General features: G+C 38.8%; 1 protein-coding gene across 2 annotated transcripts in view; it reads left to right on the plus strand.

Annotated features, from left to right (window-relative positions):
• The window catches only part of scube1 (signal peptide, CUB domain, EGF-like 1), a 542,580-nt gene that overhangs the window by 515,995 nt on the left and 13,688 nt on the right, over window positions 1-12,897 (plus strand). For both annotated transcript variants that reach the window (XM_039761828.1, XM_039761830.1), the window contains 4 exons: window positions 4,100-4,216; window positions 7,595-7,753; window positions 10,007-10,210; window positions 10,457-10,618. In XM_039761828.1, coding sequence (XP_039617762.1) covers window positions 4,100-4,216; window positions 7,595-7,753; window positions 10,007-10,210; window positions 10,457-10,618 — 642 coding nt within the window. The remainder of the gene's footprint in view (window positions 1-4,099; window positions 4,217-7,594; window positions 7,754-10,006; window positions 10,211-10,456; window positions 10,619-12,897) is intronic.

Below are 12,897 nucleotides of genomic sequence, written 5' to 3' on the forward strand. Positions count from 1 at the left end.
AGTAAGGGGCGCTAGTGCTCCCTTGAACCCTCAGGTACCATGCTGGACACTGGATAAAAGTCCAATACTCTTTATTAATTATCACTAACGTGCACAAAGCACCCTCCACACTACTTATATATTCAATTAACAACAACACTATTTTCTCTCCTCCTCGCCCAGACACTTCACCCCTCTACCTCCCAGCTCAGCTCAGTGTCTGGACTGGCCCGTAGTCCTTATAGAGCCCCTGACCCGGAGGTGTTCCTGCCCAATTAGTCCACAGTTCCTTATTACTTCCAGGTCAGGGTAAACAGTCCTTTTCTTCAACCCGGGAGCACGTCGTTCCTTCCTGTCACATGACACAAGAGCCCACGAGCCGCCCTACAGCGACTCCCGGTGGCCCCCAAGGTATCTAGCAGGGCTGTGTAGAAACACTACATAGTCCATGAGGCCCTGCTGGCGGCCTGGGGGTGAGGGCCGGAACACAAAGTCGGCAGTCCTCCACAATATATATATATATATTTTTTTTTTTAAAAAAAAAATAGCAGCAGCCCTAGCACTGACCCCTGTGGAACACCGCTCTTAACATCAGCAAATTCTGATAAGGTTCCTCACACCATCACCCTCTGCTTCCTGTGTCTGAGCCAATTCTGCACCCATTTCTAAACATCACCCTGAACTCCCACTTTTTTAGTTTGATGCCCAACCTCTCATGTGGCACCTTATCAAATGCTTTCTGAAAGTCCAGATAAATAATCTCATAAGCTCCACTTTGATCATATCCTTTTGTTGCCTCCTCATTGAATTATACTGTAGCATGTTAGTAAAACACGACCTCCCTCTTCTGAACCCATGCTGACAGTTCACTAAAACTCTTGTTCTTGCCATGTGTTCCTTAATAATTCTTTCCATTAATTTACCTGTGATGCACATTAAGTTTGCTGGTTTATAGTTACTTGGATCTGCTTGGTCGCCCTTTTTATTTATGGGATAATATTTGCAATTTTTCAGTCCTTTGGAATTTCCCCATTGTGCAGTGACTTCCTAAAAATATGTGTCAAGGGTTTATATATGGAGTCACTAACATCCTTAAGATCTCAAGGATAAATGTTTTCTGGTCCTGGTGGGTTTTTTTTTTATTTTAGACTGTTTAATCTAAGCAGCACTTCTCCCTCTTCAATTTCCAAATCACTCAGTACCTCCATAGTAGTCCCTTTAAAGACTGGAAGGTTATCTGTGTTAGAGCATCAATAATTAGTAATAAGAAAAAGAGATCACAGTGAGTGGTTTATGAAATTAAAAAAAGCATCCAATTCAAAAGTAGGGCACAACAAAAGATGACACTGTGCTTCTGCTATTTCTGTTGAAGTTCATTTTTACCGTTCTAGTTTAATGTGCTTCACTGTTTATAAAGGTAACCACAAAAAGGCTGTTACTCTCATGTGAAAGCTTAATTACTGGAAACTAAAATGTTTATGGTTGGTAATGTTTATTCACTTTACTGTGTTCTTTTCTGACAACCTGTACTTACCAAAAATTACAAAAAAACAAGAAGGAATATGCGTCAGAGGACGGAAATAAATAAAACATATAGTGTATAGAATAGTGAATGCATGCTGTTAAATAAGGCGAAAAAGTCTTTTTCAGCCATGGGGTTTCTGTTTCAAAACTTTCTTAAAATATAAAACCTTTTACTGCACTACGAACAATCTACTTTTTATTCCTCTTAGTTAATAGGAAAATATCCATTTTTGAACCATTGTCTTATCTTGTTTATATTATGATTCTTATGAGAGTGCACTTGATATTAGGGTAGGTTGACACTCATTTCCCTAATTAATAACTACATTGGAATGTGTGGTGGTAATGTTGGCTAATGGGGGTCTTAGGGGCAGGCAAGGGCATGTCTGAGAAGGCATGGGAAGGGGAGATGATTGGAGGTTAGAAGAAGGTGAACTGACTGAGGATACGTTTCCCAGTTCACAATTTAAAGAAGTCAGGAACAGGAAGCATGAAGGGAGTGGAATGCACCATTTATAAAACTGCTCAAAAAAATTAAAGGAACACTTTGAAAACACATCAGATCTCAATGGGAAAAAGAAATCCTCCTGGATATCTATACTGATATAGACTGGGTAATGTGTTAGGAACGAAAGGATGCCACATCGTTTGATGGAAATGAAAATGATCAACCTACAGAGCCCTGAATTCAAAGACGCTCCAAAAATCAGAGTGAAAAAATTATGTGGCAGGCTAGTCCATTTTGCCAAAATTTAATTGCAGCAACTCAAAATTGTACGCAGCACCACTTTGTAGGGCCCCTGTGTTCTTGTATACATGCCTGACAACATCGGTGCATGCTTCTAATGAGATGACAGATGGTGTTGTGGGGGATCTCCTCCCAGATCTGGACCAGGGCATCACTGAGCTCCTGGACAGTCTGAGGTGCAACCTGGTGGCATTGGATGGACCAAAACATAATGTCCCAGAGGTGTTCTATTGGATTTAGGTCAGGAAAGTGTGGTGGCCAGTCAATGGTATCAATTCCTTCATCCTCCAGGAACTGCCTGCATACTCTCACCACATGAGGCCAGGAATTGTCGTGCACCAGGAGCCACTGTACCAGCATAGGGTCTGACAATGGGTCCAAGGATTTCATCCTGATACCTAATGGCAGCCAAGGTGCCTTTGTCAAGCCTGTAGCGGTCTGTGTGACCCTCCATGGATATGCCTCCCCAGACAATCATTAACCCACCACCAAACTGCTCATGCTGAATGATGTTACAGGCAGCATAATGTTCTCCATGGCTTCTCCAGACCCTTTCACTTCTGTCACGTGCTCAGGGTGAACCTGCTCTCATCTGTAAAAAGCACAGGGCACCAGTGGTGCATCTGCCAATTCTGGTATTCTATGGCGAATGCCAATCGAGCTGCATGCTGCTGGGCAGTGAACTCAGGGCCCATTAGAGGACATGGGGCCCTTGGGTCACCCTCATGAAGTCTTTCTGGTTGTTTGGTCAGAGACATTCACACCAGTGGCCTGCTGGAGGTCATTTTGTAGGGCTCTGGCAGTGCTCATCCTGTTCCTCCTTGCCCAAAGGAGCAGATACTGGTCCTGCTGATGGGTTATGGACCTTCTATGGCCCTCTCCAGCGCTCTTAGAGTAACTGCTTGTCTCCTAGAATCTCCTCCATGCCCTTGAGACTGTGCAGGGAGACACAGCAAACCTTCTGGCAATGACACGTATTGATGTGCCATCCTGGAGAAGTTGGACTACCTGTGCAACCTTTGTAGGGTCCAGGTATCGCCTCATGCTACCAGTAGTGACACTGACTGTAGCCAAATGCAAAACTAGTGAAGAAACAGCCAGAAAAGATGAGGAGGGAAAAATGTCAGTGGCCTCCACCTGTTAAACCATTCCTGTTTTGGGGGTCATCTCATTGTTGCCCCTCTAGTGCATCTGTTGTTAATTTCATTAACACCACAGCAGCTGAAACTGATTAACAACCCCCTCTGCTACTTAATTGATCAGATTAATATCCCATAAATTCCATTGACTTTATGCTATACTCTGATTAAAAAGTGTTCCTTTAATTCTTTTGAGCAGTATATATAAAACCACCCAGGGCGAGGATACTTATTATTTACTAAATGTCAAATATGCATTTGCATTACAGGTGAGTGCCTTTCTTTGACAATGTATAAGTAGAGCATTTGTTTTGGGGAATTTATTAAAATATCCAGTTATTATAGTTAATGTGGCATTACATTTTATTATGTCACATGTGATTCAACTATACATTTATTCAAAGTTATTTTCAAATCAAAATGTATTCTGTTACATCTATATTTCAGCCATGAGAGACATAGTAGGTTATGTGATAAACTTGGTATTAATAATTAGAATTGAACATCAAGTGTTGGGATTTATAGCTAAACATCTTAGGCACAAGGGGGCAACTTATTATAAAATATTCTACCATCTCCAAGCAGGAGGCTACTGCATTTATTTTTATAATTCTGTGCAATAAATACCTATAAACACCGATTCTTTCACTGGAATATAATTTTTAAATGGTTAGCAATGTGAAGTCTCAGACTCATTATTTTTTCACAGATTCTTTGGCACCTCCAATTAAGCAAAAAGCCAGATTTAAAATCAAAGATGCCAAATGCCACTTGAGACCCCGCAGGAGGGAAAAGTTTCGAGAACTGCCAAAACAGACACCCATAGGTAAGATTTATAATACATATTGTTTCCATTATAAAAAAGTATTGTTTTTTGTCAAAATCTGTACATGCCTAAAAGTGAACCTTTTGAAAATCATATTGAGTGATTGTGACTGCATGGCTGTGAATTTGGTAGTGGTGCTGCCTCACAGCCCCCAGCTTCTAGTTTAGTCCTGCTTTTTATGTATAAAGTTGTGTGTTTTCCTGATGTCCATATGGGTTTCCACTGGTTCTTTAAATGCTCCAAACTAGTATGATGATAGCATACTGTATACCCCGGAATGGATTGGTGTCCCATCCAGAATCAGATCCTGCCTCGTGTTCATTGCTGTAAGTTTTGATATTGGCTTCCAATCACCATTGAGACGAGATCCCTCAAAACATCTGTCCCATTTTCAAATATAGTTAAAAAGTCTTATTGTGAATTTTTATCCCAGATTGAAAATATTTCTACAGGCATACATCATTAAAGGCAAAACACAATGAATAAATGCAAGTAAGAAATAAATGGCTCAGTTTATGATTTTTTTACATATTCATAGAAGACACTAGTTGACTGGCACTCTGGCTAGGGTGGATGGTTCCTTACCCAGTGGTGAAGCCATGATAAATGAAAGATATGGATGGACAGGCATCTTGACCAAGTTAGTTAGTGGTAACTTTCCTGTTCGGGAGACTATTATGAGGGAAAGACAGAGGGCCAAGGGTTTGTGTGCCACTAGTATGGCAGCCGCTTGGACACCTGCAGGGCTGCTTGGTGGCCCTGTTGTGATTCTTATGTGCTACTAGGGGGAGCTGCTGGAAGCGGGCTCCTCTTTTACGGACAGGTTCCACTAGACCCAAAAGTGCTTCCACGTGGCAAACCTGTTGCCATGCAAGTACTCCAGGATTCTGGTTGAAAGGCTGCCTCATCCAGCAGTCTGAGTTGGCAGGAGGTGGACAAGGATTGAAGGAGAGTGGCGGTAGAAAGGAAAGGAATGGATCGAAACGGAATTATTACTGATTTACCAGGTGATAAAAACCTGTAAAATGTATTTTATTTGAATAAAAACTGCTTTCCTTGAACCTGTGACTGCATGGCTTAGTTGGGTTTGATTGTTTGGGGTCTAGGCACACCCCCTACAGGTCACACATATAAAACACACAGTGAGTAAATACAGTATGTGCTTTTTGAAACTGAGCATTTGAAAAATATATTTTTGTGGAAGTTTCAGATTGTGTTTCACTCATTCACATAAAATTCCCAGGCTATTTAAGAGTTAAAAGTTGTTGAAATGTTTACTCATGTTTAAACATAGGGAGTCAAGCCTTATTGTCAGAATGATAGAGTTAAACACCACTTGCGGCGGTCTAGGGGGCATGCTTGTTAATGCGGTCTACATAATAGAAGATTTGGCTGTGTGATGGTTGCCATTTCAGAGGACATGGTTGGCGTGCTGATTGCTTGATACCATTGCTTGGATTGTCTGGTGTGGGAATAACTGATGCCCTTTGTAGTCCTTTAGCCTTGATCATGGGGCCAAGGTGTAAACATCTGTTTTGTAACATATGGTGATTTTGTTGGCTTATGGTAATAATTAAACCAAAATTGAATTAAATCAACCATAATAACTAGCAAGCTATATGCAAGTTGCTTTTTTTTTTGTAAAGAGTGCTTCTACTTCATTATGATATTAAAAACATATATAGTGTATCATTTTAATCCATATAATCATATACAGGTATATGATAAATATACTATACTATATATGTGCTAGTTAATATTATAAGTTTTAAAAAGTGTTTTCTAATCTTTGTTTTGTTTGCATGTGACCCCACGCTGGAGTATTCAAGTTGGCGGGGGGATGTATTCTTTTTTTATGACTTTAATACCTGCAGGGTGATGATGTCACTGGCCACACCCTTCTAGGTTGATTACCTAGCAACACATTAACAACCACTCCAGAAAATGGTAGTGCTCTCTAGAAACACAAATTTGACACTAAAGCATGATTTAACTTTTATTTAAAAGAGGAAGATTTTCAATTCTTACCTTATAAAATCAAATAAGAGGATCAAAAGATTGAGCAGAAAACAAAAAAATATATATTTGCAACCAAATCATAACATGTGTCAGCTGAAAAGAACTAATGAAACTTTCAACAAATGATGATGAGGAATTGATAGTCACACTCATAAAGAAGTTATTACAGCATGGGTACAGTAAGCCATTTGCCAAAGGCAAACCCAAGGAAATGTATGTTTTATTTATTTTTTGATTTGTGACAGTTATCTGCTAAATAAAATTAAAGCCAAAAATAAAATGCTCGAATATTTAGTATTGCAGTTAATTGCACTTGATACCATTCATCCTGTAAATATTTTACTAACATAGTCAGCAGTAGTAAGCAGAATGCAAAAATCCCAGGGTTACATTTACATTTGGATGAATACTGGAATGCTTAAAAAATGCATGGATAATTTTATTGACACAAACCTTTAATTGTGTTCATGGCATACTTTTTCATTTCATTTTTTAAATTAAATTTTAAAATAAATTGACTGCTAGTTGTTGTTCTTTGCATCAGTCTAACTGCAGCACAATGTGTAAGTGTGTAAGAAATAAAGTAATAAAATATTTACATTGTTAAGCCGCAGAAACACAAACATTGAACTTGTGGACGGCTAAAACAAGTAGGATCTAACATTAACCCTAAAGAACTTAAACTCAAAGTTCATTTACTTTTCCATGCAACACTGTGAGTATCTACCTATATAAACTATCCCCAAATAGATATGAAACCACGTTCCAAGATATGAGGTGATAAAGTCTGATTAAACTATTAGGAAATTATGGACATTGACATGAAGCTAAATCAAGCTTCTCAATAGCAATACTCATTATTTATGCTAAATCCTCAAAGTTACTAGTGAATGTAAGTTTATTTACTAACACCTCTATTTGATGGTCATTACATTCTCATACTATGAATACAAAATCATAATATTACCTTTGACTAATGTGTGTTGCGTGGAAAACAATGCAAGCAATTTACAAAGACACATAGGAGTGGTGTGGTGCAACAAGTAATGATGTAATCTCCCTGAAACAGTTTTGGTGCCCTCTGTGAGGGATCTGTATAGGTTCCCCTTCTACAATAAAGTGTTTCTTCCCACAAGTGCACCTCGGTAGGCAGGCATTCTTTACATAAAACTCCATGCAGCTGGGCCAAGCAATATGAGACAGCATCTCTATTGCCTTGCTAGCACATTTTCAATTTAGAAGGAGTGACTGACTTGTCATGCTTGACATTAATATGGTTTTTTTGCGATAGCTGGTTCTCATGTTTAATCTTGCCACTTGATTTTAACTCCAGTGCTTTGTCTCATTGCTCTCACAAAGGAGTTCAGTTTCCTTGCACTGACAACTGCCAGGTAAACTTTGTGAACTTAAAGTGTGATTCTTCCAAGAAAAGAAGACGGGGGCGCAAATCCCCTTCCAAGGAGGTGTCTCACATAACAGCTGAATTTGAAGTTGAAATTAAAGAGGTAGAAGTGTCAGGTAAGATACATACTCAGCATATCATATGCTTAAATTTCTATCTCTGCTTCTATTTAATATATCATTTAGAATATTGTAAATTACATTTAAATGCTAGCTCAATAGCATCTGCTAAGTCATATCTTTCTGTGCTTGTGTGTGTCTTCATCATTGACCATGTCTGTAAAAAATAAAATTTTTATAAAGAACTTTAGATCATTTTTATGTTGGAAATATGGCTTTAAGACTATGATACATAAAACAGGAATAACTGACATTTTATGCAGAAAATCAAATGAGTTCCTTAGACAGAGCAAGCAAATTTGAAAGTTTACACTTGGAGTCCAGTGGAGTTTTCCATTTCATATACTGGAGGATTGGAACATCTGCTGTTGCCAGCCACCTTACCATACCATTATCCAATCTCTGACCCTCGAGGACTTAAATCTGTGAGCTCTGTGGTATTTTGAACCCACCATCAGAAGGCAATTCCATTCCATTAAACATACAGTATGGTGTTCTTGACTGTTCCATTTGTCTCATGTTGTGACTGCCTTTCTTTGAGGCAACTCACACTCAGATTTTTGTCTGGATTTGAGTATGGAGTGCTGTTTTTTGAATCCCTGACTTTCTATCTCTCCACAATCTTTGCCAATGCTACTTATCCCTTATCAACCTGTTAGTTTCACAGCTTTTTGGTCATGAGATAAATAATACATAAACATGAGACACAGTTTCTACCACTGGTTTGCAGTAACCTGGACAGAAACAGAAGAAGAAAGCATAAGGTATATAATCTCTTATTTCTCAAGGTTAGACTGAAAAGAGGAGCTAGTACAGGGGTGTTATTGTTTTGTTCACCTGACCTTACATGATCAAAAGTGAGTGCCTCCTTAGCTAGCTCCTGCTGAGCACAAAATAAACACTGATATTCTGCATAAGGATACAATAAAAAATAAAAAAAGCTAGAAATAAAACAAAGTTCAAAGGTGAAAATGAAAGTAGTGAAACACAACAGGGTAGTGCCTAGCTGTTTAAATAGGTCCAGAAACATTGATAATCGCTGTATATTTCTGAGTCCTTGTAGATAAACTGGTCATAATGATGTGACATGGAAACATCTGTGCCTTGTGCAATTACTCTGGGAACATTTCCTAGTTAAGTTCATTATTCTTTAACTTTTTTTTTACCTTGCATACTGATTCTTATTGAACTTATTGTTTTGTCTACCAGTCCTTTGTGACAAATCATCTATTTGTCCTGTATAGTTTTTGTGAGTAAATTTAACCAGTGTGACTTAAAGGATTATAATGCATAAATTGCATATGTTTTTACACTAGGGGCATGGCTAGTTTAAGTGACTTAGTAATAATTATAATAGTAATAATAATAAAAAAATGAATTAATTAATTAAATGATTGCATTTCTACAGCGCTTCTCTTGCTACTCAAAGCACTTTACATTGACAGTGGGCAAGCACTTCGACCACCACCATAAATGATGCAGTGCCAGCCATAATTGCCCCAGTGCGCTCCTGACAACATTAGATGGTGAAGGGGTGAGAGAGAGATAGCTAATTAGAGACAGAGGATGATTAGGGGAACAGAAGAAATGATGCAGGCATGGGCAATTTAACCAGGATATCGATATAAACTCTACTGTTTTTTTCAAAAGATGCCCAGGGATCTTTAATGACCACAAAGAGTCAGAACCTCAATTTTATGTCTCATCCAAAGGATAGGGCCATATTTACAGCACGGTGTCCCTATCAAAGCAGTGGGGCATCGGGATCCACTTTCAGACCATAGGGTAAGCGCCCCCGATGGCCTCACCAACACTTGCTTTATGTTTTGACTAACTGCCCCTAATTTGCAAGTTCTTTGAGAATATCTATTTATTTTGCCAGCATTGGAACTAGTTTGCTATTTAAATCCTAAATAAGACCATCAGATTTCATCATAACAATACTTATTCACAAACCTGTTAGATTCATAAGTGTAACATTTTGAAGAATTTTCTGCAGTGATTTGAATTTGTTTTTCAAAAATTGTTTGCATGTACGTTATTGGGAATTGATGACTGCTATTGTGTTGATTACTGTTTCAATTACCTTGTATGTTTACACTGATGTTTTATTCATATTAAATTCACCTAGTACTTTAAATTCATGATGTTACGAAATTACGCACTTTCTTTTTCTTAGTTCTTTATTTTTTTAAAATATTAATAGCCTTGTAAACTGTCTTGTAATGATTTCAATAAATTTGTTAACAGAATCCTGCAACCTTGACTGTGTACGTGAAAGAATGGAACAGAAGCTGCAGACTCTCATCAAAACTCTGAGGAAGTCTATCAACAAGCAGCAATTTTATATCCAATTATCTGGAACTGAGTATGAAGTCACTCACAAGCCAGCAAAGACATCTGATACCCAGGAGTCTTGTAGCACTGGGCAAGTTCTGCGAGATGGTAAATGTGGTGAGTACAACAAAATAGAATAAGTGGTTACCTTTAAGTGATTCACACCACTTAAATTTGCCAGATGTGTTCTCTTCAGTGTTTTGTTTGATGCTGTACTTTGGCATTATAGTAAATAGGAGTATTGTCAACAGCAGGCCAACCTCGAAAATAAAAACATAAAATGTTTTTGCAAAAAACAGTGTTGGAAACCTGAGCGAAATTTACTTAACTGAATTTGTTTTTTATGTAATATTTTTCTCTCAGTCAGCTGCAGTGTGGGCACTTACTACAGTGGAGAACAAGATCAGTGTCTTCATTGTCCCTCTGGAACCTACCAGGATACTGAAGGACAGCTTTCATGTGAACCTTGTCCAACTAATGAAGGGCTGGGTGTCACTGGGGCCAAGAATGTTTCAGAATGTGGAGGTGAGCTGTACAAATATAAAAAATTTCGTAAGGGTCCTTATATTTATATCTTAGTCTTATGTTATCTTATATCTTATCTCCTTGTTAGAGTAATGAGCTAAAATTCCCCACTCAACACTTTTGCAAGCAGCATGATTTCTCAAGAAAAAGTTACACTGTTAAAATAATCAGTTACAAGTTCTGCACAATAAGCACTGTCAGGTAATCCTCCTTCACAAAATGATAACTGTCTGTATATCTGTGTGTCCTTCCAGTTGCTGTATCACTGTCATTCCAACAGATGTTGCATCACAAACATTTGTAGTAGAAACGCATTGCATTTGCAATTCCAACAGATGTCGCATCACAAACATTTGTTGTAACACAGTTTGTTCTACAAATTTGTGTGATGCGCCATCTGTTGGAATAGCAAACTTTATGCATTTTATTCCTGCATGCATTACAAAATACATTTTAATGGAAGGTGCACTGCAAACATTAAAGCTGACGTCTATGTTGATTATTTAAGTTTCAACCCATTTTTGATGATTAGCACAGCTAGCAGACTTATGATTTCACAACCTTCTTTGATTTCCTTTAACTTGGACCAGTGTGGAGCACACTCATTCATTCACTCACACTCACTCACACCAGGACAATATCCAATCAGCAGTCAATCCAACCTGCAATTCAAATGTGAAAGAAACCAGTGTAAAAAGTCAATGCAAACATGAGAAAAATGTCTAAACTCTTCATGGACAGTCAATAGCCACCTGGCCAGGAAATAAACCCTTATCAAAGGACCAGTAAGGCAGCAAAGCACTCTACTGCACAGCCATTTTTCATATGTTGGTTTTCATATTGACAGAGAGAATGCTATTACACACAAGAAGGAGATTTTTCAATTTCCAAGACATATGGACACCTTCGATTCCGTCAGGAAAATGTTTTTTGAGATTTGTATTATTTTAACTTTTAAAAGACACATTTTTGTTTAATGAGATTTTACCTTTCCACTGTTTATTCATGTTTGTGTAGGTGGTGTACAGGTCTTTACATTGAACTAATTTGCAGGGGGCATTTCGAGAATTTGACCTGACAGTGCAATGCAGTCTATATTTTTTTGCAACATCATGCTCTTTGTGGACCACCGGGGCACATACAGCCACCCTAAACAGACACAGACACAGACAGGCAGACACAAGTTTCAGTCCAGCACACACAGTTTATTTATATCTGGGGAGTGCTTTTCTCTGTTCCCCACAGCACAGTACATAAACACTCAATCCTTTACTCTTCTTCTCTTCCTCACTCGTTCCGTCCTTCTGCCTACACTCCCTTTCAGGCAAGCGTCATCCACCTCCTCCTAGCTCCCTGAATAGAGTGAGGTGGTTCCTTTTATTCTACTCCTGGGAGTGCTCCAAGTGGCTCATTAGTCTTACCTGGAATCACTCCCAGGTATTGTGGAAGATAATTGTAGGGCTCTGCAGCTCCCCCTGGTGGCCCCCACAGAACCCAACAGGGCTTTACCAAACTCCAAGTCCCGGCATGGCCTGCTGGAATCTGTGGTGCCACAGCTGCACAGGAGGGCTGCCCTTTAGTGTCCCAGGGGAGGTAGCGCCTCGGAAATGTTCTCTCCCCCAGTTGTTCCGTCTTGCGGGTGTCCCAGCCAGGAAATGGCCGAGGCCACCCTTCAAAGCTTGTAGCATTCTATCACTGCTTGTACTTTTTGCACAGCTCTTTCACATGACAATACAATGGAATCCATACAGTATGCATTATGTGAAGTACCAGTCAAGAGTGGTCCATGCATTCAATTCCATGTTACTTGAATATGAGTTGTGTCTTTATGACTATGCAACTTACAAAGTGGGTTAAATCAATCAATCAATCAATCAACATTTATTTATATAGCACATATTCATACAAAAAAATGTAGCTCCAAGTGCTTTACAAATGAAGACTAGAAAAATAAAAGATACAATAAAAAATAAACATAAGTCAACATTAATTAACATAGAATAAGTAAGGTCCGATGGCCAGGGTAGACAAAAAACAAAAAAAAAACTCCAAAGGCTGGAGAAAAAAAATAAAATCTGTAGGGATTCCAGACCAAGAGACCGCCCAGTCCCCTCTGGGCAATCTACCTAACATAAATCAAACAGTCCTCTTTGTATTTAGGGTTTTCATGGAAGGACTTGATGATGATGGTCACGTAGACTTCTGGCTTTCAGTCCATCAATGTTGGAGCATTATGATGCTTTGAGTAGGTGGTGGTGGCGCAGGCCGCCACCACAAAG

This window comes from Polypterus senegalus, chromosome 8 (genome assembly GCF_016835505.1).
Source record: "Polypterus senegalus isolate Bchr_013 chromosome 8, ASM1683550v1, whole genome shotgun sequence".
NCBI lineage: Eukaryota > Metazoa > Chordata > Cladistia > Polypteriformes > Polypteridae > Polypterus > Polypterus senegalus.